Source organism: Notothenia rossii (assembly GCF_949606895.1).
Source record: "Notothenia rossii genome assembly, chromosome: 4".
Classification (NCBI taxonomy): domain Eukaryota; kingdom Metazoa; phylum Chordata; class Actinopteri; order Perciformes; family Nototheniidae; genus Notothenia; species Notothenia rossii.
Genome location: NC_136902.1, coordinates 80962272 through 80989341, shown reverse-complemented (window position 1 = coordinate 80989341; position 27070 = coordinate 80962272). Strand labels below are relative to the sequence as shown.

The window sequence follows — 27070 nt, the reverse complement described above, 5'->3', positions numbered from 1 at the left end:
TGTGGTGCAAAGCAACTCATAACCACTGGGCGGCGTTGCCTTGCTGTCGCTGAGAAGCAACATTTGTGGTTGGGTTTATGCACGAAGCGAAAGCCTATGAATTTGTGGACGTGAACTTGCAGCCGTGCTGTAATGACGTTTCACCACCACAGTGCTGCTGACCAAATAACACTTTCCTGCCTGAAAATGTTGATCGCATATGCATAACGGCAGATTTTTGTAAACATACACTTATATTACCACAGCGCCATATGCATGATAATAACATTATAATGCAACGACATACTGATATTGGTAATTTCTTATCAATGCAAAAAACACGGACACAATCCATAAAGTGAACACACACAAAAAAGAACAAAGAAGTAACAGTGTGATTCTACAACAGGCTATAAATATGCCATCTTGCTTTCATCTAGTATGTATTATGCATGCATTAGTGGACTAGCCTTTAATATTCACATTAACTATTAAAATCAAATGTTCTATTATTTAATAATTGAGAGTACGAACAGTATCAGTCAAACTGAACAGTAACTAACGGTATTGTGTCTCATCTGCTGTTTTTTCTTTTGGTTATAACAATATCGACCTTTATTCTTTTAGGCTACTATTTGGTTTTTATCAAAGCCTCTCTATATATGTTATCGGTGGGACCCCCCCCTCCTCTCTCCTTACATCCCTGCATCCCTCCCTCCCTTCCTCTCTCCCTCCCGGCAGTGCATCCCCATCCCCCACACGGTGGCCGTCTCTTCGGGTGAAAGCTGTCTTCTCTGCGCCACTGGTCCGACAAAACGCTGCTGTAGCAGAGCCAGTCCGCACCGACCCAGAGCAGAGCAGACACAGGAGAAAGCACGTACGCACACGGGAATCTTTTTGTTGTTCGACCGAGTGGTTTAGGTAAGTCTCGTCCGATGTTTATCATGGAGGGCAGGAATGTCCATGTGTCGACTTGGTAGTTGTTCGTTTTTTTCAGTTTTTTTTTCCTCCTCAGTATCCTTTCAATTGTCCTCCGTGGTGGAACTAGCGCGCTAAGCTAAAGGGGCTAGTTTAAATAACGGAAACAAACCGACATTAACTGCCGTATCGCAAGGTTTTGTATTTCCTTAGTTGTTTGCGTCCAGGCGGTAAAAGTAGCTGCTGTTGTTCCGGTGCAGCCATATCTGATCCAATGTGAGTGGGTTTTTTTTATTGTCGTTTGCTATTCTTTACCAAGCTAGCCTGCTAATTAGCAATTTTTTAGCAGCGTGTGCCGATGGATGCGAGGATGCTACGGGTTAGCGATGCTTTTTTCAGGCTAGCATACAAGCTAACGTTACTATTATTTGAGCAGCTCATATTCCTGCATAGGGGTGTTTAGGAATGGTTCAATAGCCATGCTAACGGTAGCTAATCTGGTGATAATTGGCAAGATGGCATCTCGGAGTTGTTATCTAGAAATCGGTGGATTTTCAAAATGGTGTCTTAAGCTTGTTTGAGTGTGACCATTTTTGTCCAACCATAGCTGTTTTGGCGTTGCTTGCTATCCCAGGAATGCAGTGTAATGCCAGTACATGCAATACTCTGATGGATATATAACTACATATTAACCAGTAATGTGGTGGTATATACAAACGCATGCATGCTAGACTGTGTCCCCCAGGCTACAGCCTCCATTATGAACAAAACAATCGTATTTTGAAGTGGAACTAATGGGGTATTGACGGAGTTTTCTGCTGCATCTCTGGTGTTTTTGAACAAAATAGTGTCTTTTCTGCATATGAAAATAGTTGTGCACTAGATTTAAATGGTTCCCCTTCGCAAAGTCTTTCTAAACCACTTACGGTTCAACATAAACATGTGGTTCCTCTAAATCTTTAATTACATAAAGACATCAGCTGCTATTGGACAAAGTATAATACAGATGTATCTGGGTAGCAACTAAAAACTATTTTCTGTGCTTTAAATTTGCTGACCAGTTTTTGATTATACAATTAGTTAGGTCTACACAATGACAGATGCCCTCAATGACATCCTTATCGCATGCTTTGTTTGATCAACTCTCTCAAAAAATCCAAACATTTGTATTTTACTAGGACATCAGGCAGATTAAATCAGCCTTGACACAGAGTGTTAGGCATTTTTGCTTGACGAACAACTTAAACAATTAATTAATTATGAACATTTCGGTTTAAATGATTCCTAACCATTCAGCTCTAGTAGAGATAACAGTCTAAAATGGTATCACTGTACTCTGGTGGCACAGAATACAAAAACTGAACTGAGCCTCACATAGTTCAAAAGAGACAGGATTACACAAAATGCTAAAGGCACATTTCTCATCTTCTCTCTTATGACTAGTGTTAGCAGTGAAATGAATCCTCTTTGCGTTCATCTCTTTTTTTGGGGGGGATTACCTGCTTTGAACATTGACTTCTAATCCCATTTAATTCAAGAAGCCTTATCGTGCTAAAGGGATTTCTTGGCCCTCGTCAGAAAAACACAGCTTAAAATGATCTGTGTACACTAGTTCAAATGGCATCTGCAAAACCAGAACATTCGAGTTATTTTGTTTCTGCCCAACAAAAATCACGAAGATTTTTCACAACCTTTTTAAGACTAGTGTGATCAAGAAGCATGTGGCAGAGTTACATCCCCTTGATGAAGGCAGTCTAAGGTGACCCCTGTCTGCCATGCTAGAGGAAAGGAGGGGGGAATGGGTTTTGGCAAGCATTAGGAACAGTCTTGTATGTATTAAGGGTGGGCAGTACAATGCAGCCGTAAAACTGTCAGACTATAAAGCTGGAGTCACTTAATGGTACATGAGTCAGTGTTTCTATAACATACTGTTATCTTTCTAGCGCTTCAATCCCATGTGGTCTGAACCACTTAATGAGCTGCTCATCAGAGACCAGGGAACAAGATGCTTACAGATGGTGGCTTTAAATTCCCCCTCCTTTGTTGTCCAGCTGACAATCCCCTTGACTTGATGACCAGTCTTTTTTTTATTAGAAAAATATCAGATACAATCATTTGCATGGTTATACTAGCTGTAAGGTCAGTGATATTTGACAACAAGGATATTGATGAGATAATTTAATGATAGTGTTTCATCAACTATTGTTTCTATTTGTACATAAATATCTTTTTTTTTTAAAAGTCAATTGTTTAATCGTTTCGTCTATAAAATTGTTGATTTCACAAAGCCGGTCCAAAACCCCAAAGTATTAGTTTACAAAAGCTGTTCTTTAAGAAGTGTATTTGCATGTATACAGTGGCAGGTTGAGATTATCCCCGGGGGCAAAGTTGTGGTGCATTTAGCTGTCAGTCATCTCTGGGGTCTGCAACTGTGTAAACACAGACAGTACACATGCAAATAAACACATGTCTACGCTGTGGGCTGTTGTTTTATTACTGATACCTACTGTCATGTTCAACATAATGTGTTCATGCTGTAGCAGTGTTAAAGGTGAACATATATCTAATTATAAATAATTGATAATGCCTGACATGTTTTAAAGTGTTCTTAAATACAAGCGGCTCGAATAAAGCTAGAACAAAACTAATGAAATGTGTAGAGTGAAGTGAGAGCCAAGAGAACAAAGAAATATACATTTAGCTGGTTTTCGCAAGTTTGCTAGTAAAACATTTAACACAAACATAAATCATTTTTTCGCAGTTTGATTCAACATAGTGGCCTTACAGTAAACTTATTATGCTTATTGCCTGATTCATATTTGTATTCATAACATATACAACTATGTTTTAATTCTACCCTGAATATTAACACAATAACGTGTAACATGTACTGACCAAAAATGTATCTTGTAGTGTTTTTGAAAATAAGTGGGACACAGTTTGTGTTTTGACACACCCAGAAAGACTCAGCTGGATATAGTCATGTGATCAAAAGTTTGCCTACATTTGGGAAACTATTTGAATGGGTGTGTTTTATAGATACTAGACCTAGTTGGCTCTGTCTTTGGAAAGCTCAAAATACTTTTGAATGACTGCCTGGAACTGATCAGCAAATTGTAAGCTCATCATTAATGAGGGTCTTGTGACTGAAAAAAAATAGTTTTTGAAATGTTTTTGTTAACAAAGAACCCAGTAATATTTCTATTTTATTTGAATAATGATTATTATAAAACGGTTTTTGCCTGTGTTTGTCAAGTCTCACCTCAACAGCAGGCCATACTGCCGGTCTGCTCTAGTAGTGCTTGGAGATTGATTTTGTATCATGTGTTTAACTGACAAGTTCTAACTCAGAAACCTGTTGTGAATTTGTGTCTGTGCATGAATGTTGTTTTCTCTCGACCTAGGAACACATTCTTCAGCAGGCTCATTCGCAAATTATATTTATCTTTTTTTGAAACCTCAAGCTTTATTTAGCGTTTACGTGCATTGTTATTTATTAAATTAGCTTTCTGCAGGGTCATGATGACCACCTTCCATAGTAAAACTCAATCAACATTGTCTTTCCAAAGTAGAATAGATGTTTAAACGTTTTTTTTATTAAATTGAACATCAAATTCATGGCCAAATAAGAAATTAAGTCTTGCTAGCAGCTCATTATTTGCTCTCCAATCTTAATCATGTTGATGTGTAAAGTCATCAATAAGGTGTGTCATGTACCTGGTTCATTAATCGATTTGGATCACCCTTTAGTGTAATGCATTCTGTAAGTGTGGCTTGTCGTCAAGATAAAGAAAGACACTACAGGCCAAGGATGCACCAGAGACTTTATATTGTTATGACATAAGTGATTACACAAGGATCTACTAAGCTATACCGTGTACAGGCATGCCACGGTCAGCTTTTTCTGTAGCTTTTTTTTTGCCTGCAGCGCTTTTCTGCCTGCCTATCATGGAGGCATGGGTACATTCACTAACTGCTAAATACTGGAAAGGTTTGTTCTGTTGCGTTTCTGTATGCAACTAAACATTAGTCGATACAATCCCTTTAATAATCATGTGTTGTTGAAGTTGTTTAATACAAAGGTACAATTGCAAGCTGCAAAAAGTTTACCGTTATAACAGCAACACATTCAAAGTCTACATGTTTGGCAATGACATTAACTAATGATCCATCAGAGGTAATTACGATTTTCTGGCTGTTTTTAATAGTGATGATTTACACTTGTCATGGTCCTTTGATTATTTACACATCTCTCATTAAATATTCCTCTCAATCCCTCATCTGGTTATCTGCCCTGGCCATAGATTTCCTGGCTTGTATCTTTCATGCCTTCCATCGATGTTCTAATTCCCTAGCTGCTATGGAACTCATTGGAAATCAACTAACTTAATGTCTCCTAATCAATAACATTGGACAGAAGCCTCTTACACCTTTTTTTAATTATTATTTATACACTTCGTTGGGGACAACTTTGTCACCACCATTTTTGTTAATTTTTCTCACTGAAGGTGACGCTATTAACTTTGTAGAGCATAAACTGTACATTTTATATTTCATTCTTCATCATCAATGCATGCACATTTTTATTGTCTGTATCAGAGACAAATATTGACCTCGGTGTCAAAACCTTTCACCTTTATGTAGCCCTTATACATCAAATGTTTGTTAGAAACCAAACACCACAGAGTAGAAATCTCAATAAATGGATAATGTTGAATGGTATGTATTTCATGGTAACACTTCCATTTAAAGTGGGCTGGGACAATATTGGGAAATAATCCAGAGATGCAGGCCCATGAGGTGTGTGACTGATGAGATGACTTTGAAAAGAAGAATGGAGGAGGAGGAAGCCAGCAGAGAGAAAACGGGAGATGCTGTCCCAAAATGTATAGAGCCGTCCTAGATCTAAAATAGCCCCGGGCTGTGTGCAGAGGGTTGCTGCAGGGCCGGACGGGGGGGGTCTGATTCCATCGCACTGTCTTCGAGCACTGTAGTAAGATGGATTTGGTCACACACTTGGCCCTTTAGTTGGCCTGTCCTCTGGGCCTGTGTTTTGATAGATATCATATGCTGTTGTTGGAAAGGCTGCTGGCCTTGAACATGAGAACAATCTATCAATGTGAAGGAGAACTGCTTCAAGTTTGCTACACGGTTTTAAGGGGCTATAATGCTGCTTAATCGTTGCATATTGATAGAGGAATCATTTAGTCAATAAATATGATGAAAATAATGAAATGTGGCCGTAACGTTTCCCCAGAACCCAAAAATAAAAATGTTTGTGGTTTGTTTCGTCTTAATATATTAGAAGCCAAAAACATTGAGCTAACCTTCACATTTAAAAAGCTGGAACCAGTGAACACTAAAATAAAAACAATATGCTGTTATAAAGTCCACATCTTGGCAGATGTAGCACACTGAAAGCATCCTAAATATGACTCATGATCTCCGAATGTATTTCTGGATATTTGTCAATAAGGAAAACAATAGATGTTTGAGCCATCACAGTACCATCAGCAATGTATCTTCTAATATCCAATGTTTTTTCTTTCTCTGCTTCCTTTTTCATATAACCAAAGTGAAATGCTTCTTTCTTCTGTATATAAAAAAAGGCTTTTCAGCTATTCTGTCCTGCGCTGAAGTGTGAGGACGCCCACCAGTTTTGATTTGTTGCTTTTAAAGAGTAGATGCCTGGTGAGGTATTATGTGGGAGGATAGAGTCAGTGTGGGGGTTGTGTTGCATTGTACATGTTCTCTAGGAATGGTAGCTCTTTGTGTGTGCGTTTGAGAGAGTGAGTGAGAGCTTTATTCTTTCACAATCCTCCTCCCTCAATATTACCTCTACTGCTCCCCTAGGCTGCAGGAATCCCCCTTTATGGAGCGGAACCGACATTATTGTTTTGCAACATGCACGTTTTTATATTAACATGCACCTCACTAATTTAATGTCGGCATAATCTCTGAAGATCTGAAACGAGGAAAAAGCTGACTGCCACATTACTGAGCTCACACAAAGCATTTCAATATAGACACAAACACACCCAGCCCTGTCTGTGAGGCTGCTGGGATTTTGTACCTAGGCCTTGAGGCTGTACCTTTTGAGTTCAGCCCAAATGAAGTCCCACTAATAGTTTAAGCTTAACAAAGTCCTGTAAAATAACTCTGGAGGAGACATGGAGCTGGAAGGTCTCCTTTGTAATGTCAGCGTGTGTGTGCTAGACGGATCGCAAGCTCCCAATACACTTTAATGTCAGCATGAAGGTAGCGATTATAGCTGAAAGGATTAGTCTGTGGACAGGAGAATACGGTCTATACTGTTAATCATTTAATTGCTTCAATTAGACTATTTGGTGGGATAAAACAAGGAATTTGAAAAAAAGTGACATATCATCAAAATATCATTTTTTACTTCCATGTGGTGTATGAGACGTCTCATAATAAACTGGATGATTCCCGTCCTTTGTGAGGAGAACCTTGAATGGAATGTGTCATTTAGTATTTGCAAAGTGTCGTAGCGATGGTACTAAAAGAGTCAAATAAGATTTGAAAATATCCACTTAACAGCAAAAAACATATTTTGCTAATGTCAGTTCTCAGTGCAAACCAGTTTTCTGATAAATATATTTGATCACCGCAGTGTCATTGACAGACAGGTTGCTGAAAAAAATGAAAAATCCAATTTCATGTTGATAATCATTGGCTGTTACAGAGGTCACATGGTTAACATGGTCACTGTTTGATAGTCCTAAGGCCAAAAGCGGTCAGCAGATGAGTGAAAACACTTAATGTCAGATCATCAGTGCCAGAGTCCGCTGGAAGCCTTTAAACCGACAGCGTCTGCAGCTAGCTCGGCTTTCTCTGAAGTCTGGTGCGGTTGGAAAAAGAAAGAGAGGAGTGAAAAGATAAGACTTTCCTGAAAGCAGCCTTCAACTTTTTGAAAATGCGGTGCATGGTTGCCAAAAGAGTAATTTATTCAGTTAAAATCTGGATTCTGATGATGTGTGTTTGGTTTGTTTCCCCTCACTGGCATTCTGGCAAGGCAGCATTTGTACCTGCAGCTCCTTCTCAGTAAATGCTTTCTGCTTCTTAAAGGACCTGGCTTCAGTTTGGCAAATAGGTCTAGCTTCTCAATCGCTTGGAGTTGCTGCTTTTTTCTTTGTCTTCAAAGTAAATTGATAGTGTTTTAGGTTTTGGAATGTTGTTTGGACAAAACATTGAACTGGTTCTGGGAAACTGGTAATCTGAAACATTTGGAGTATCTGCTTTTCTCTCAAATCTGTATAGACTAATTGATTCATGGATAAATGATTCAGCAGATGACTCAATGTTCTTTTGGTATTGTCTTTATGACGTCTCTGCCCCCTTTGCACTACTACAAATAAATGTACTTAATCTTTTGATGGTAAAGGTCCTCACGAGGATGGGCTTTACAATCTGTCAAACAGAAGGTCTTCTGGCTAGAAAGAGGCTTTTTGTTTAGAATGAAGAGCCTGAAGCTCCTCATCATCCCCTCCCCCTGAAAACGAAAGGGAGTTGTCAGACACTCCCACTCATCACATGGGTTTCTGCCATTCTCTGTTCCTCACACACACCTTCATTAGACGCATTGTGGTGCCCTCTATTGTTCGCACCATTCACTTTCATCCCTTTTGCCTACACACACACACACACACACACACACACACACACACACACACACACACACACACACACACACTATACCCTCTGTTTCTCAGGCTGAAACAGATTAACACACTCTACTCTATTCAGGCACACTGATAATTGGTAATGTTGTGATTACGACACTACACCACATAGTTAGCTTAGCCACCTGTCCATGTGTTGGTGGGCATTGTTCTCAACACATTCACATAGGCATCACAATTTAGCTCAAGTGAAGATGCTACAGATTAGGATAATATTTTAGATTAACGCTCTCACAACACAAGGTTTGCTCTATTTTTATTTGATGATTTTGTACAATAATGTTCGTTTTAATATAATGAAAATCTACAAATGTTGTGTTTTTAAAACAACAGAAAATTCAGCTTTTTTGTTTGCTTATGATCAGATGTTGTCTTCACCTACATTTGGATCAAATCAAAAAGCTACAGTATGATCACCGCATTGGCTTTAGGGATGGCAAGGGGCCGGTCAGCCCACCCATTTGGTCCAAATGGCTTCAGATATACATGGTGTTTCGTGCCTGACAGATTTGCAAGCGTGACTGTGAATATTTTTTATTTTATTACACAGATCATTGCAGATCAACATGGAATACATTTTTTTTATTTTAAAATTCGTAAAGTGAACTTTAGGAAAATGAAGGGTTTTATTTTTTGAGCTCAGCTGTTTGTTTGTTTTATCTGGAGGTTGGAATATATATACATATATCATCGTACAATCAAATCTTCGCAGGAGAGACAGATTAAGTTATATGGAGGAATGTAATGAGTGTTGATGATACACATACACAGGTTGCTTTCTGAGGAATGCGTGTGTTTTTAAGGAATAAGCACAAAAAGACTGAAAAGAAACAGCTCCCACGTGTTTTTACTCACATTCAGCTGGCGGCTGTCTCTGGGCGTTTTGACGTCAGTGTTGCTGGATGGTGCGCTGAAATGCTTTCTTGCTTAATTTGAACTGTCACTTGGTGCCGTTTGGCATTACCGCGGTAACGTGCGTGCCCAGAAATGATGACAGTAGAACTATAATCACCTGAAGGATTGGTTAACTGACCATGAAGCACAAGCCCAGGATGGATCGGTCAGATTTAAGTCTGTCTTTTGAGACAGTGCATTTCACAAATCTACAGGAAGCTGAATTAGACAAATGCATTTTCATAGTCTAAACATGGTGAATGGGTGATGTGCTGTGTGCAAAGAGCTTGCCACAACACATTTCACGCAGTCTTATACAACACACGACAGAGCCGCAGTTAAAACCAGACAGAACCGGCCTGATCGTCATATACAGACTCCCTTCTCTTTCAGAAAAGGAAGAACAAATCAACACACAATCCACATGAACACACACACCTTTCCTCCTCTTTATTTATTCCTCGGCTGTTCCGCTCTGTGTTTGTGCGATGCCTTGTGCTTTTGTGGTTCTGGCTCATGCTCACTTGATCATGCTTATTCATGACGCTGTGCAGGACCCAGCTGATTTGTACTTTATGTTGTTCTCCCTCACTTGCCCCCTCGCTGGGTGTGTCGTGCTTCTGAACGTTTTCTTTGCTGCTTGTATTGGATGTCTTGTACAGCACATCACATAAATACAGTCATGCTCATATCTTACTTTCACTCACATCACTTAGGCCTTATATAAACAGGAAAGAGAAACCTAACCTTTAGGCTGTTTTTATCAGCCAGTAGAAACTGATTGTTTTATACGCACAGCTTTAAAAATAAATGCAAAAACATTCCATCTCACACTATTTCCAGGAATTCTTCTCTATTTCACACCATGATACATTCAAGGACATGGCAGTTACCACACACACTCACTCACACACTGTCTAAATCACTGTCTCCCTGCTGCGGTCACTAACCATTTGCTGTTGCACCGGTGCTTGCTTCTTTTGCTCTTTTCTTTTTTCTTTTGGTCTCTTTTCCTGTGTTCGTTGTAATCATGAACTCTCGCTGTTTTAATTTCAGATTTGCATATCCACTTCCACTCCTTCCTCATTTGCATACAGCAAGAATGGCGAGCGGGCATCCCACAGACAAATTCAGTTTCATGTATCAACCAGACACGCACAAGAGGTACGGGCCACGCATGCACACACACTCACACACACACATGTAAACACAATTTCCCATGCCCATATACTCCATGACGAGGTAAGTTGGGAGCACTGGAGGTCATTTCCTCTACATAGTGAGACTGGTGGAGAGAGCAGCCTTATGGTTATATAAATGGCTCTTGTTATCTGTCATCTCAACCCAAAACATTTCCTGAGCCTTTAATGTTTAGCGGCCATTCCTCCGTTCAGTCCTGTACTCGTAACCAGGCTGGTCGATATGGCCCTGCCTGGTTTGGTGCAGTAGTACAAAGGCAGATACATTTGATTTATTTACTGCCTCACAGAAAACCAAACAATCAGTTCCATGCGTACTTTTTGTCAGTACTTGTGCCTCATTTATTCCAAAAGTCCGTTGTTTTTTTTAATCCACATTTGCGTTGAGCCTGCTCGAGGGTGAGGATTCACAGGGTTTGATTTTGTTTTTGTTGCATGCTGGCAAAATCCCTCAGCTGGATGTCGCCTGAAGAATCTGAGTTTGGGATTTATGTGCGTGATGAGTGCGTGCCTGTGCTTGATAATCATAACCGTTCTTCTTTCCAATTTACACAGCTTACATCTCTCTCCCTTCCATATTCCCCCTGCCCCCTCTACCGCTCTGTCTTTTTCTCCCTTTCTCAGTAAGAACAGGTTAGCTTCAGCTATGAATCCCGTCTACAGCCCCGTTCAGCCTGGCACTCCATACGGAAACCCTAAGAACATGGCCTTTGCAGGTAAAACTACCTCACCTCATCCTCTATACCATAATAAGCATGTTTTTAAGTGACAACAAACACTGCCACTGAGATTTGAGCCAGTGAATGAGTTTCCTAAAAGATAGTCCTGGGAATTGCTACTTGATTTGTTTACTCTCTTGTGACAACGTTGGAACCTGGTGCTGAAGCGTGCCGCTGGGATCATATGCCACGCTTTTTTATTTTCCAAAACACGGTGAAAGTTTAAACTGCAGGTCAAGATGCCTGCAGGGAGAACACATGTTTTAGATTGTGTTTTTACCAAGTTCCACAAATAAAAAAGAAAGTTGATCAAGTCAAATAAGAGTACCGTAATTTTCGGACTATAAGCCGCGCCTTTTCCCCCATTTTCCGACCCTGCGGCTTATATAACGGTGCGGCTAATCTATGGATTTGTACAGCTAACGGCCACTAGGGGACCTCCTAAATCTATGGATTTTACAGGTTACAGTCCACCACCGTTAACTCTATGGGCTCTATGGCCGGTCCGCGCCCCCCACCTTTAAGCGGCGGGCTCCAGCAGGAAAAGCTGGAGGCCGGAAAAGAGTGAGACAGGTAGTGCGCAAAAGTAAAAGTGGAACCGAGAGTGGTACGAGAGACAGAACGAGAGCGAGACAGACAGACATTACGAGAGCGAGATAGTTTGTCCCCGTACCACTGGTTGAAAACCACTGCTGTAGATCACTGCCGGTACGTGCGCTGGGAGCTGGGACGTGCGTTTAAGTTTGAAAGTTGAAAAGTTTGTGTGTCTGAAACGCTATGTGATACAGTACAGTTTACACAGCACAGCACATGTTCTGTAGCTACTATTGCACTAAATGCTAACACTTCAATACGTTATGCAAATATGCAACTTGTTTGTTGAAATGTTAATAAATGGGAGCTTCCTCAAACAGCCATCTCTTTCCCGACAATCCCCTCTGTGCCCGAACCCTTACATATGGTAATTAAACATTAAAACACCTGCGGCTTATAGTCCAGTGCGGCTTATATATTTACACATCATTCAATTTAGCTGCTGCGGCTTATATTCAGGTGCGCCTTATAGTCCGAAAATTACGGTACTAGTGTAACTTATAGTGCTTTCACTACTCAAAGGTGTGTGTTAACATAGAAGACCCAGTGGACATGGTCTGAGGAAAAGCAATGTTTTCAGGGATCGTTTCCTCACAGAGACTTCATTCCAAAATCCTGTGTGCAGCAGGAAATCACAATTTGTTTCTATATAAAAGTAACATTTTTAAACCTTTTTTGCTTTTAGAAGTGGTTCAGTTGGGTCTTTTTAAAGTGAGTGTTAGTCATTCAACAGTTTTCATTTCAGAACCTTGAAGCATTTGGATATGAGCTGTAGACTGAATACTATTATGGGACCAATATAATACAATTGGTTTAGTTATTTTATCAGAATGTAAAGGTAATAGGGTATGTTTGAAGAGAGGACTCTGAAATGTTTCTAGAATTGCAATGAGCCAGTGGCATATACATATGTACATTACACCATGGGATGGTAGATGTATATAAAATAGGCTCCCATGACCTGACTATTTTAGTTGTTAAAAGTGTAGTTAAAAGCTACACTTACCCCTAACCTGTGAAATGACAGTTTCTTATCATACAGCAGCCAAAGCTAGATAAAGCAAAGGCTCAAAGCCACAGAATATATTCCGCCAATAATAAGTAATGAGCAGCACTGCTCTAGCTCATGGGGCTAGTTCATTCATGTCATCACTTGTTAACCATATTTATCACAAAATAGCATGTTTTATGCTAGGTCATAAATAGTCTATATAAAAGAACTGTATGTTAATAGCCTAATTGTGTACATTCTGATTTTAATCAATAACTTTAATGCAAAATATGGATAACACTTTCTATGTGAAATGATACAGATGTTAACACCTATTACCATACGTATATACATCTTTAGCTAATCCAAAAGAAAACACAGTGATGTAAAGTGAACTGAGTAATGGTCATTTAAAGTGTGAAGTAAAACACACTGCAATATTGAAATGATTGCAAGTATGTGCTTGTTGTTAATTAAAATAACATTGTTCACTAACAAAGCATCTCTTACCCCTCCTGCTTGTCCCCTCCTTCACGTCGTTGTCTCAGTCTGTCTAAGTTGCACCTTTTTTATCTCGAATAGCTTTTTTTCTCGGGTCAAAATCTGCTTTGTTTGCTTGAAGTGTAATTGATGACGCACAAAAGTGTGTGTGTGTGTGGCTAATGATTTCTTTCTCCTCCCACACTATATTGGCAGGCGTGTCTTGTCTGTATGTACGACGCATCCAACCGACTGTGTTATTGGTGCTGACATTTTTTTTTTAATGAGCGCCATCTGTGCACACCCTGCTCCAAACCAAATACTGCCTACCTGTGTGTGTGTGTGTGTGTGTGTGCATCAGTGGCCGTCTTGCTGTTAAGCCATGGTTTCTGATTTAGTCTCTTTTGTCTGTGATGTCTAACAGGCTATCCAGGAGGGTATCCCGCCACGGCTCCCACCTATACACCCAACCTTTATCAAACAGGGAGTCCCGGGTATCCACCAGGTGAGCCCTGAAACACACCATTTGATGACTTTGTTTATGTTACACAGGGTAATATCTGGGGTGAAATATCTTTCTGTTGAACCCAATTCCTCTGAAGTTAATTAGTGGGATGTTTCTCTTTTTTGAAGAAGAAAGTCAAGAGCGTTATCGTGTCATTGAGAATTAAACATGACATGTAATATGGTCAAATACAATGCATAAACGAAAACAACGTAGTTAGTCATGAGGGAAAATGTAAACAAAATAAAAAAAGATAGATGTTTAGATTCCAGGACTTCGAAGCTATGCTACTTATAAACTAAACAGCCGTGAACAACTAAATTAATAAGCCACCAATTCATCCATAATAACCTTCAGAAATGTGTTAATGTTGCTGCCGAGTCATTATTGTAATCATTTCATTCATATTCTGATGGACAGTTTAGTGACGTGTGGGAGGGAAAACATAAATGAAAGTACATTCTTAGCTTATGCTGTGAAAGCCCTTAGTTTTAAATAAACTAGACTCTGCTGGATTTTAATTTGAAGTCACATGATCTACCCTGATGCTCTTCGAGAGGACTTCATTGAATATATATGTAGATTATGCATACTCAACCAAAAGCAAATATGAGTTATTTGGGGAAATGAAATACTTAACATGTATGCAATATCACAATAACCTCTGCTTTGAATTGTGTTTCAAAGCATTATATTTAAAGCAACCGTGGTAGTTGAGAGCTCCTAAGTAAAGTGAAGGCAGTATGGGTTAAGTGGTGATGTCAGCCTAAAGAGCGCTGATGGTGGAGGAGTGGGAGGCCGGCCGGTAGCAGCTGCCGGTGGCCCTCAGCAGCAGATACTCGCTCTGCTGGGGCTCCCTGTCTGGCCCCACAGCAGATGGGAATAACAGTTGTCGCTGTGCAACCCAGATATGGTGTGTCTGCAGAGACAGAACGTTTAATATGTCGGGATCTGGAACCTTTCAGCCTGGAAACCCAGACCGGGTCAATACCATCTCACTGGAGCGTTCAAATGTCAAGCTTGTTTTTAGAATAGAATGTGTCTAAAATGGCTTTATAGTCGTGATTTTATTGAGCAATCAATAATTGGTGGTTGTAACGCTATCTGAGTTTGAACAGCGTGTCCGCGGGGTCTTAAAAAGTATTAAAAGTTGATAAATCAATTTAGCGAAAATGAAGGCTATTAAAATGTATTAAACAGCATTTTCCAAGGTATTACATTTTGTAGCTTGTTTTCAATAAGCATATAAATTGTCCAAAGAGTTTGTATTCTAAAGTCTGCCTGAATGTAATCATGGCGTAGGTGTGTAGTGTGATTCTGTGTAGTTTATTTATGGCATCCCGTTGGATTTGACGTCATCTGAACAGGACATCGCACGCTCACTGCTTGATAGCGCGCAAAGGTCCGTTTACGCCGGTTGTTAAACATCGTTATGGGGAAATGCAAGTCTGCGTCCAAATGGTTAGAAGATAAGGAGGAAGGACAAGTGAGGTAAACGCGTCGCTAATGTAACCGGTTGAAACTCGAAGTGGCGATGAGGTCTTAAAATGTGTGGAAAGGGTCTTAAAAAAGGTCTTAAAAAGAATTACATGTGACTTCAGGATTCCTGCATATACCCTGATGAATATTAAGTGAGGTGTCACATGTTAAAACTTGTTCAACTGCGCGTAATACTAAGAAGCCATCCGTCTCCTAAAAGTATTTGAGGCTTCTTTTCCTTGTTTGATATGAATTTGCCTGAAGCAAGTAACGTCATTTAAGATTTGAAAGCTCCAAAACAACAAATTCATGTCTAGAAAGAAGGTTGATCCTTTCCAGTCCGAGTGAGGTGAGTTTTATTAGCAAACTTCATCACGTGAATTCATCCAAAAATATTTATTTGCAAAGAGTGACAATGTTAAACTCAAAATCACAACACCTTTATCACCAATTTCAGATAGACAATTTGAAATACCCAATCAATGAACTGAAAATAGGGAGAACAAGCAAGCGTATTGTTCAAAGGTAAATGATAGATCTTGTGGATCGGGTGAAGTTGGCGACTTTAAACAAAGTTATTACTTAGATGGTACCAGGCAGAGCGATGGGATGGAACATCGGTAACAAAAAAAGAGTAATTAAAAGAACTAATATAATCTGTTCGATTAAGATAACAATTCTTCATTTAAAGAATTTTAAAAATCACTTAAACAAAAACATATTTGTATTAAAGTAGAATTACTATCAGTCGATAAAAGACAAAAAAAATTAGGAAAGGAAATGGCTGCTTAATTCGTTCCAATTCTCCTGAAAGTATCGTACCAAGACAGGGCGGTTTTGTAGATTTCATCTGTGGTGCTTTGAAGCCCCTCTCATCCCCTCCCCTCCCCCAGTTTGGTTTTATCTTTAGGAAGTCTAACAAAAAAATCAGGTGTGCTTAAGCAAGGCACAAACAGCTTGTTCAAACAAAGGAGGCTCATTATTGTAGCTGTCGTTAAAATCAGCAGTGGTAATGTTTGACGGCATTCTGTATGGGGAAATGTACGTCTTTTAGATTGCGTGCCACAGACAACCTCAAGACAGCCAGCTCATTAGGAACACATCTTGGTCAATGTCATTATTTCTCAAGACCATTGCAGAGACAAACACTTTTCTATCAGGCTTTTGTGTAATTGTCACACACCATTGTCCTTTAATGCCCCGCGTGCATGTGTGTGAATTTGCACAGACACACACTTTTAGACACGAGTAGCAGCCCCAGCATCTCTTTGTTCCCTCGTCCTTGTGTGAGGGAAGCGCTTTCATAAGCTCTGCAGCAGCGACTAGCTAGTAGCATGTTTGACCTTCAGGCTCCTCCCCGTGGCGGCTCAGAGGTACTGCACCCCGCACAGCAGAGCACACATTACAGCACACACTAGTGCTGCGGTCTGGAGCAGATGCCTTCACCGCCCTACAGTAGACCTCAAGCCTTTCAGACCTTTTTAAATCGTGGTGTCGGTTAAATAGTGCCTACATTTAAATCATGTTTTCACAAATAAGGTTAGGAGGTTTTTTGACTGTGCATTTTCCATCAGAAGGTGGTTACACTCCACATACACTAACTATAGAAGTACTGTCTTTAGCAGTAAGCAACACGGCAGGCTATCTTCCGAGGCCCGGGTAAGACCACTACATGAGCATTTTAAGACAGAAAACCCTTTGCTGTGGTGTTTGATCCTCAATTCCCAATAAAAGATGGTACCAGTCCCCCATCTGGTGGAGTTTGTAGGAAATGCAAAAGGGATATTTATACTCTATACACATCCGACAAAGAAATAGACACGGATAGGAGCAAGTTCTCCGATTTGAAAATGTATATATGATATTGTACATAGGAATCGAATACATTTGGAACAAATACTTTGAATTCCACTATCCCTGGATTTGATATTTCTAAACCCTCCTTTCTTTCCCCCCTCTTTATTTCTTTTGACTATTATAGGATATTCAGCAGGCACCCAATACAAAGTGCCCCCCACTCAGTCAAATGGAGCACCCCCCCCCTACACCCCGAGCCCCACCCCGTACCAAACAGCCATGTACCCCATCCGCAGTGCCTACCCTCAGCAGAACCTATACGCACAGGTAAGGAACCTTAGTGAATAACACCTGACAGCATTTCCTTAGAGACACACTCTCTACTCTGAAGAATGTTGATCACATCTGTCGTGTTGCACCTGCTCAGCTGCCGGGGCCATTTCACTCCCTCTCTTTAGTGCACACATTTTATAGTGAATTGGTACCATAAGGTTAAGCAATTTGACATCACAGCTATGAAATGCAGTGTTAAACAAAGAAACACATTACAAATGCCATTAACAAAGTAGAAGTCTTTTGAATTTGAGCTATGGGTGGTTTTGTTTTGTTTATGGGCATGTTAACAATTTATTTTGAACAAAGAACCCATTTGGTTAACTGTCACAGTGAGCTCCAAGAACCAAACCTCCCAAACAGAAAGTCCATTTAGTTTGCAATTTCACAGGAAACCCCTGGTGAGCAAATGATACTGAAACAAGCCTGAAACACAGCGGCTTTGTTTGAGATGCAATTACACGACAAGCCAACAACAAAGGCCTCATTTTGTTCTTTTGTAATTTGGTTGTTTTAATGGTTGAATGGTTGTTTAAAAAAAAAAAGAGGCAGGAGGAAATATAAAAATGAAAAACGCCAATGAGTTTTCTGTATACTTTTTTGAATGCAGTGGTAAAACATTAAGCGTTATAAATCTTACACCTCCTCCACCCTCTCAGGGAGCGTACTACACCCAGCCGGTGTATGCGGCTCAGCCACATGTGATCCATCACACCACCGTGGTGCAGCCCAACAGCATCCCCTCCGCGGCCCTCTACCCCGCCCCCGTCCCCGTACAGGCTCCTCGCAACCAAGGCATGGCTGCCATGGGGATGGTCGCTGGGACAACCATGGCCATGAGTGCAGGTACGGCCAGACTCCTGGCTCCAACATGTTAAGTTTATTTCTACTTTCCGAGATGACTTGCTTGCATTGACGTCTTTGCTTACCTTTTGACTGTTGCTCACTAAATGTGTTGTTTTTAAGACTTCTCTTGTGATTTTGCTGAAATTCTTGATGGATTAGATGTGTTGGTACAGTCCGGTCTGCATATCCTAAAACAGCAGTGTTAGGATATGCAGACCTGACTGTACCAACACATCTAGAAGTTAAGCAATTCAGTTATTAGTCGATGTAGAAAATGTAATGGAAACTATTTTGATCATCAATTCAATTTTAGCCACTTATTTCGGGGCTAACCTCGAGACCTTAACTCAAATCAGCAGATGTTTAGCGAAAACACAAGCTTAGAATTGGGGGTAATAAACCCAAATGCTTGATTTATTCTTAAAAACAAATGTATAAAAGGTCAATTCATACTGTACAGCAATAACTGAAACCTTCATAGCTGTTCTGCAGAGCGATAAATAAATAACTGATCTCATTAATGGTGTTGTTAACTTCCTGTAGGGACCCTGCTGACCACGCCTCAGCACGCCCAGATTGGAGGACACCCGGTAACTGTGCCAACCTACAGGCCCCAAGGGACACCTGGGTACAGCTACGTCCCGCCCCACTGGTAGAGCCCACCCATCATGTGAGTGTCTGCCCCCCCTGCTGTTTGCTTTGTTCTCTCCTCCATTTATTACACTCCCTCCTCCCATCCTTTTTATGTTGTCGTTGTCTCCCTGACTTGAACAAACTGCGCTGCCTTTCATTTGTTCTCCTCTCTTTTCCGTAGAGGTGAGTGTCATTTTTTTAATAAATCACTAAGGTGTTCCTTTTCTCTTCTCTCCCACCAGATCTGGAGTCCACCATCGTATGCAACTGCTCAAATCTTACCCGGGCTCCCACTGGTAACCATGGGAACTCGGCACCTGTCTGCAAGAACAAAACTAAAGTGCAACAGCCACTTTACTATTATTGTTATTGTTAGTACGCGACATTCTCTAACGTTTTTACAAAAGCTGCTTTTATTTTTTTTCTCTCTGTTCATTTGCCAACCAGTCATTACCTTATTTTGTATGGCTTTTTTATTTGATGTCCTCTTTTTTTTTTCTTTTTTTTTAATGTGTTTGTCATTGGAACTCCAGAAGGACTCTTGACCAATCACGGGTGTCAGTTGCTCCTGTTTTGTGTTGTGCTGGTGTGTGTGGTCCTTCCTGCTGCTCAGTTGGCTGGAAAATATCAGGCACTTAATCCTCATTATCTTCTCCGTCAGTCACTACAAACACTTATTGACTTATGCTGCCAAACTTCTAAGAACTAGATGTCAGCACAGGGTTTGAACAAACTAAGCATTTTAGGTTTCAGGTTATTTGACTTCTTGATATTCTTTCTTGCCTTTGTTACTTTCTTCCTCTTTATTCTTTTTTCGTCTTCCAGCGCATAGCTGTCTATCCGGCAGTAGTCAGTCCATCCCCCCCCCCGTCGTTTATCTCCGTACGAGTGCTACGAGCAGAGCGCTTACTGACCCATCCAGCTGTGTGTCCCAATTCGTCCGCTTTAGCATGATACACACCAAGTACACATCACCTACTTCATGCAGGCTAGTATGATGGGACACTTTCAAAATCGTAACCTTAAGTGTAGGTCAATGCATTTCAAATTGTACGAATATTTATGATTAACCACGTCACCGTCGTGGGTGGTCGTGCACAGTTTCTCACACATACACACACATACACAGGGGCTCCTGTGATGTGTTGGACACCACATGATCATTTAGTTGCACTTACTGTACAATATGTTCAGTTCTGCTGTTACTGATCAACACACACAAAAGCACCCACAGACACACATGACATGGATTTCTGAGTGTGCATGGCAGACAGCAGAGGAGGAGCTTAAAGGGATTGTATTGGCGCAAAGACAGGAGACAAGATGTGGAGAGTAGACCAAAAGGAGGGAGGAGGAGATGACATACTCAGTCAGGTGTGTTCATTTCAAGGTACAAGACATTTGAGTTTGTGTTTCTTACCTGCAAGAGACCACACAATATGCTATTTTTGCACTACATGTTTTGTACATTGACTCCTCACTGTGATTACTTCGTCTCCTCCTCCCTTTTCTCTTCCAAGTGACGATTTTGTAACCAAACACTCAAAAAAGTGGAAAACCTAGACTCTTACATATTCATGAATTAATGGCCCAGTCTAATAAACATGTGCTGATAGATGGATACGATTCAATTCATAGTCCAGTGCTGAAAAGGTCCAATCAGAAGGCTGTGATGTGTAGACACAGAGTCCATGCCATAGGGACTATTTGTTATTCTCCGAGTCCAGATTTGAACTTTGAGGCTAGTGCCGTGTGATTCAGGAGCGCTGGTGTCCGTGTTGGTGGTTACAACAGTCTGAGACATGAACACAAGGTGCAGAGCCTGGATGACCAAGTGTCTCAGCCTCTTAGTTTTAAGCCGGTTTATTCCAGGTCGATTTCAGACTTTTTAGTAGTCTATAATATCCTTATTGCAAACGTTTTGGAATGTACACATATCTGCTTTTACTGGCATTTAAACATAATCCACCATTTGTAATCCAGCATAATCTTAATTAGTGTTCAGATGAGGATAATATTTGAGCCAATGAAAAAAGGACCATATACAGCCTTTTTCTGTTGCCTTTTTTATGCTTATTCATGTGAAAGCGTGTATGTGCAAAAGCAGTATGGTGACCCATCTTAATAACACTACAAACCTACAGTAGTGACGGTAGGGTTCAATATTTAGGTGAGGCGTGTGGCATTTTTCAGGATTCACACAGAAAAAAGGATTGAAATCACCGCTTCATAATCTGTGGCGTACAGATTTGTTTAACAAAAGCATTTACTGCGCAGGTATGTAGATGAAGTTGGTTTGATATTGCAATAAAATAAGAGGGAATGCCTCCAACTGTTCACACAGTTAATATTTTATCAGCGTTTGGAATTGATTATTTTTTTTGAAATGCTTGTTGTAATCTCTAATGTGGATAACAGGCTCTGTATGCAGTCTCTATTCAATACTAAGTACATTTAATGCTAAGAAGAGAGGTAGAACATATCAAACATTTGGGTTTTGAATAACTTTGTGAGGAAATGTTGCACAACATGAGAAAAAAACCAACTTGATGACCATCATTTAATGCTAAGTAACAGGTACCTAGGCTTTGTAGTGAAGGAGGGAGGAGCAATTTATATTGTAATAAAAAAAAAAATAAGATTGAGTGTTTGAGCTATTCTTAGTCCAGATGTTTGTACACTTGTAGGTTAATTCTCAAGAAGATATTGCATTATGCCGCTGTCGGATGAAAAAACGCTTGTATTTCTGAAGATATAAAGTGGATGTTATCGGGTCTTAAAGTGTCCAACATCTGTGTTTTTATTCAACCTGAAAAGAATACAGGAAGTAGGTTTTCTTGTGACAGCGTTAATGTTACTCGTCATTAGGATTTATTTAACCAACCACTACTATCAGTATTTCTCAATTAAATTGTTTTTTCTTTCCCTCTGGTAAATTGAGCATATGGGTATGCATAATATTCAGGTGTAACTCACTATAGCATTGGATCTTTAGGTTAAAAAAAAAAAAGAAATGCAGTATATTTATACAGCAAGTGGTACAGTAATGTATTTCTAGCTAAGCATGGTTGCATCAGTGTGGCAGCTACTGTTTGTGCTTTTAATATTTTATTTGTTTTACCTTTTCTACATCTCTGTCCTCTACATATCTGTCACCGAGGAGGGGGAGACGTTTAGATAATGTCCGTCAACAAATTGCAGAGATTCTTGACACCAAATCCTACATTTGTTTGACTGTGGAAAGGCTACCATGATGCTTTAGGAGACCATCTTTGCTGTCTTGTGGGTGCAAAGATGTATTTAATGATGAATGGAAACCCTCAGCCTCAATGCCCTTTTTTGTTCTGTGCCATATTTCAAACGGTAAAGATTACTTTCATCGCTGGTGATCTTCTTGTTCTGTCTAACTTCTTGTGAATCTGTGTTTCCCTAATGCTGAATCTTCACTTTGTTGATGCATATTGCCTGTCTCACTTTTACCTTTCTTACAGTATCCTCCATGTTTGTCCTACTTTCACTCCAGAGGCCATTTTGCATCCCACCAACCATTCAAACACTCAGTTATTCACATTTCAGGGATGCACAATGATGCCTGATCACTAGTTCTGCTCCCTCTCATGTCCACGTGTACCTTTCTTCTTAAAGCGTCTGCTCTCAGCGACATGTTTTTGTTCCTTCTCTACGACCGTTGCAATCTCCACCCCCCCGTCTCAGTAGCAGTCATAATGAACTATATGATAGTCATTCAATTGGTGATACTCATGTCGATAACCGTTTTTTTTTTTGGTCTTAGTTAAACCTCCACTGAGCCTTTTTTAACACTAGATGTCGCCAGTGACGCAGTCTTGAATCACCATGGGTCTAGGCTTTGAGCCAAAATAATGATTTATCGGTGTCCTTTACATTTTTGGGGGTATCGGTCTTCTCCAAATTTAACGTCCTTTTTTCCCCCAGATATTTTTTCTCAAATGCCATTTTAGACTTGTTTTTATAGGAGGGGTTGATCTTTTTAAGTTGACCGTTATTAAGAGAGTGCTTTTCTTTCTGGGCTGCGGACCAATCCTCTTAAAAACTCTTTTTTTATGTGGGGTCCCCGTAAAGAGGCAGACGCAACGGAGCAGGTCTGGTTTTCAGGATGTAGAAACTGCTCCTCATTCACTCCATTCCCCGCCTCTTCATTCATTTCAATTTGCACTTAAGTGAAAATGGACAGTTAAACACTTTAATGTGTTAAGTGGGAGAAAGGCAAAGTTGTCATAATGATGGGTTTTTAATCATTTTTTCCTGAATCATTCTATCCTCTGTGACATTTCCAAATGTTGAAAGTCGTTTATTTTACTGAGGATTACACTTTTTTTTTTTCTCCAGTACATTTCAAAAATGCTTGTTCACTTTGACAGTGAAAATGCACCCAGAACAATGCACACCACTTCTTGTCTCCTTCCCTCCCCCCTCTCTCTCTCTCTCTCTTCCTTTGTTTGCCTTGCCGTTGCTAAGTCTTAGTTTTTAAATTAAAACACTACTATCAAAGTAAGTAGTAGGCTCTTAAATGTCTTCGATGTTCTGCTGCAGCTTTTTTAATTTCAATTTGTCCGAGATATCTCTTAAGTTTAATTTCACACTAAATGTGATGCAAAAAGTGGAAATTCCTTGTCTTCCAAAAAAAAAGCATACTTGTATCCCCCTCCCCCTGGATCGAGTATTAGGAACAATCCCATCTTTGGAAGTTTTAGTTTGGTACCCAGTTTGCACATGCTATGGTATCTGTTACCGTAAGGTTGTGTTTGAAACTGAAGCCCAACGTGTGTTCAGCGTTGAGAGAAGTGAACTGTATGTTAGCTATTTGGTCCAGAGTGAAGGACCAGCGTCAGGCTTGTGATATGAAGTGTAAATCTGTTTTTTAATTTGTTTTTTTATGTTTATTTTTCTTTTGTTGTTGAGGGTTTTTTTTTAAGATCAGTTAGTGATCGAGTACTATAACTAAGCCAAGTTTGTAATTGTATATTTACTGTAAAATGTAGAACATTGAATAACTATTAAAATTTCCTATAAAAGGAAGATTGTTTTGTGTGTCCTTTATTCATGACGGATTGCAGGTTGAATATTGCATAACAAAACAGTTGGGGATTCATCACATGACATTAAACTGAGCGAATCAGAAACAAATGTCACCATTTTCTAAAGGCGACCTTTCCTTATGACAGGGATTGTACACACTGTTTTTCCCATAAGCAACACATTTCCTTAAATGAAAACTGAAATCAACCTCACCTTTTATAAAAATAACAAAAACTCTTGGTTAACGGGCGTGACTTGGTGCTAGTCTGGCTAAAAGAAAATCTGCATGAGTCACAAACCAAGCATAGTTTATTAAAACAAAGGGAAGTGTTAACTTTTTAAACAGAGCCCATACAAATCAATGAATTATCTTTTAATTGGCAATTTGAATTGTATTTGTCTCCCTATAAGCTAAATGTCAGAAATAAAAGTTTGTATGTCACGCCTTCAGAGATAGTTTAATTTCAATAGTAATTGTACTATTTTTTTTTTTGTTAAGTGCTTTCAAGGTCGAGAATAAGCTTAACTGGTGGTATATTTTTTACCAGAGCAGTGCCACCTACTGCGAAGGAATCTTTGGAGCAACAAAGGAAGTGAAGAAGAATAATGCAAATTAGCAAACATACATTTAAAACAAGCATTATTAAACATCTGTTTGTGAGTGTTTGGAAGATGCATAAGGAGAATCCTGTATGTACATTTCTTTGTGTGCGAGGTAAGTCCTTAAGACAATTATTTGTTGTTTTACTTGTAGACTTTAAGTTAACTACATTGCATCATTTATTTATTGTTAAAGCTCATCCCTAGTCCTTTTCAAACATTCGTTGCAATCCTCTTGATCTGGGTTGAATGCCTTTAGGACGAAGCTTTTCAAATAATGAAACTTTGCAACAAATAATGAGATTATGCAAATGCACAAGCACTGACACCAGGAAGCTGAATATTCTAAGTATATGTTAGAATAAAAGTTATTTAGCAAATATATACATTTTATTCCACAAAATAATTAAAGATATTTAATTTTTCATGTAGCGGATTGTCATTCTGGCGGAAAATGCTAATGCATGGCATCCATAAAACACGTTTCATCAGATGTTCTGTTCTTCAGTTCAGTCATTGTTAGGCCAAAGAAAACATGCTTTCTGCTTCTCTTGTGAGGAACAGGTTGACGTAAGGACACTGACTGAATGTTTATGCTGCTTTTTTTTTAAAGGTTTCTCTGCGTTGGAATAGAAGAAGCAGAAATCTTTATTTCCTTTGTGGCTGAAAAAGCCAGAACACTCACCCTTTCACTTCTCCCTCCATCCATCAGCAGACATCCGTCCAGGTTGTGCAACTCCAACCACTCATACAGATAACACTGAACACACACTGACACACACCTCCTTTATGCACAAAGCCCCACCAAACACACACATTCAGTACAGTCTCATATCTTTAATGTTAACAGAAATTGATCACTGGTGTGAAGATTAGGTCGGTTTTGAACAAAGTGAGGAAATATGCATATTTGTCTCCAAGAAATGTTTAACCTTTGTCATTACAAAGACATTTTGACTATGTATTACTTACTTCCTCCAGACTATCTTTCTGCTAAAAAATCTACCACTTCTTCTACTACTAAATCCACTGTAAGGATGGAATCAATTCAACATTTTTTAACCACTTCTCAAAACCATTTGAGCTTTTAGCAGCAAATATGAAAACAGGGTTGTTATTGCTTCCATATTACATTTCCTAGAAAGCTTGTTATTTCTTCTTTCAAAAGTCAGCTTTTTCAGGTAGAAGTATGAGTAAAAGTGTATTTAACATGGTTCATTTAAATAAAATACAGTACGTACAAAAATTTGAAATGACTTTTTTGGAATGTTTAGAAATTAACAACTAAAAAGCAAATTACATTTTTATGAAATGTCAGGATGTAGTTGAGACGTCGAGTGTTAATGATAATGATCGCAGTGGCCATAGAGGTTCATTACTGAGTAACTAAAGACTTAATTCATCCGCTGGGATCCTGCAGGCCAGCTCACACAACACATGGCCTCGCAGTGTCTTCTGCATCAAAGCATCTGCAGATCTGTCTCTGCATTTTAATCCGTGGAGTTTAATTTGAAATAATGTTCAGGGTATATTTTGTCGATTTGTGTGTCAAAGCATTCAATATTGACAATAGCCTGTCAACAGCATACTGTAAACACAGTACGTCCCCTTTATTTCAGGACAGGAAAACATGTGAAAATAATCGGAATAAATAACAGTCATTTTACCATAAGTATATATTGTATAGCCTTTTAAAGCATTTTTGCCTCGTGTACGTGTTTTCCCCTTACGATCTGCAATCATAGGAAGGAAGACATTTTCACATCCTGCCATACAACACTGTGTTATAATAACTGAAAGGTTCTGAAACTTCAAATATATTTATTTATGTTCCCTCCAGGTTTACCATTTCATTTGTCAAGGTTGATCTGAAATGTGAACTTGTTGAAGGTAGACTTGTTAGAAGTATATACTACTGTACTGTCAGTGCAGGGGGGTGTGGCTGCCACAAACAAGCTACACACAGCTCTTAAAGCAGACAACAGGCAAATCATAACACACACAATTAGCTTTGCCATGAGACAGTTGTTTTAGGGATTTAAAGTTGAATAAACAGCGATAGACAACCTGGAAAAACCAGATGCAGGTTGTAAAAACATTCCATCTCTGAGGGCATTTCACTACTAGTGTGTGAAAACATCCAGCAGAAAGTGTAAAAATAGGGACTCAAAACTATTTAGCTCAAGTGGTGCACACCCTCTTAACAAAATATGTTTCCAGCTAAAGTATTTTGTTTGGAAACCGGTCATGGCAGTCGTGAAGGGCAATCTAAAGATGAGCAGCGCAACAACATTTCTTTCAGAAGGAGAGAGAAGGTTTTATAAATCCCCCAGGTTTTCATT

At 39.6% G+C, this 27070-nt stretch overlaps 1 protein-coding gene across 8 annotated transcripts; it reads left to right on the top strand.

Moving 5' to 3' along the window:
* The first annotated feature begins 692 nt into the window (after window positions 1-692).
* Window positions 693-24128, top strand: fam168a (family with sequence similarity 168 member A). 8 transcript variants are annotated; one of them, XM_079677830.1, is made up of 8 exons: window positions 693-900; window positions 10551-10658; window positions 11249-11409; window positions 13902-13982; window positions 17443-17585; window positions 18251-18464; window positions 18981-19107; window positions 19313-24128. In XM_079677830.1, the coding sequence occupies exons 2-7, from the start codon at window positions 10597-10599 to the stop codon at window positions 19091-19093; spliced, it is 774 nt and encodes a 257-aa protein (XP_079533956.1). In that variant the 5' UTR covers window positions 693-900; window positions 10551-10596; the 3' UTR covers window positions 19094-19107; window positions 19313-24128. The 8 variants fall into 8 exon arrangements, with proteins under 8 accessions (XP_079533956.1, XP_079533957.1, XP_079533954.1 ...); XM_079677831.1 differs by having other exon boundaries at window positions 703-900; window positions 11318-11409; window positions 18251-18437; XM_079677826.1 differs by having other exon boundaries at window positions 768-900; window positions 11318-11409.
* Window positions 24129-27070: the final 2942 nt, after the last annotated feature.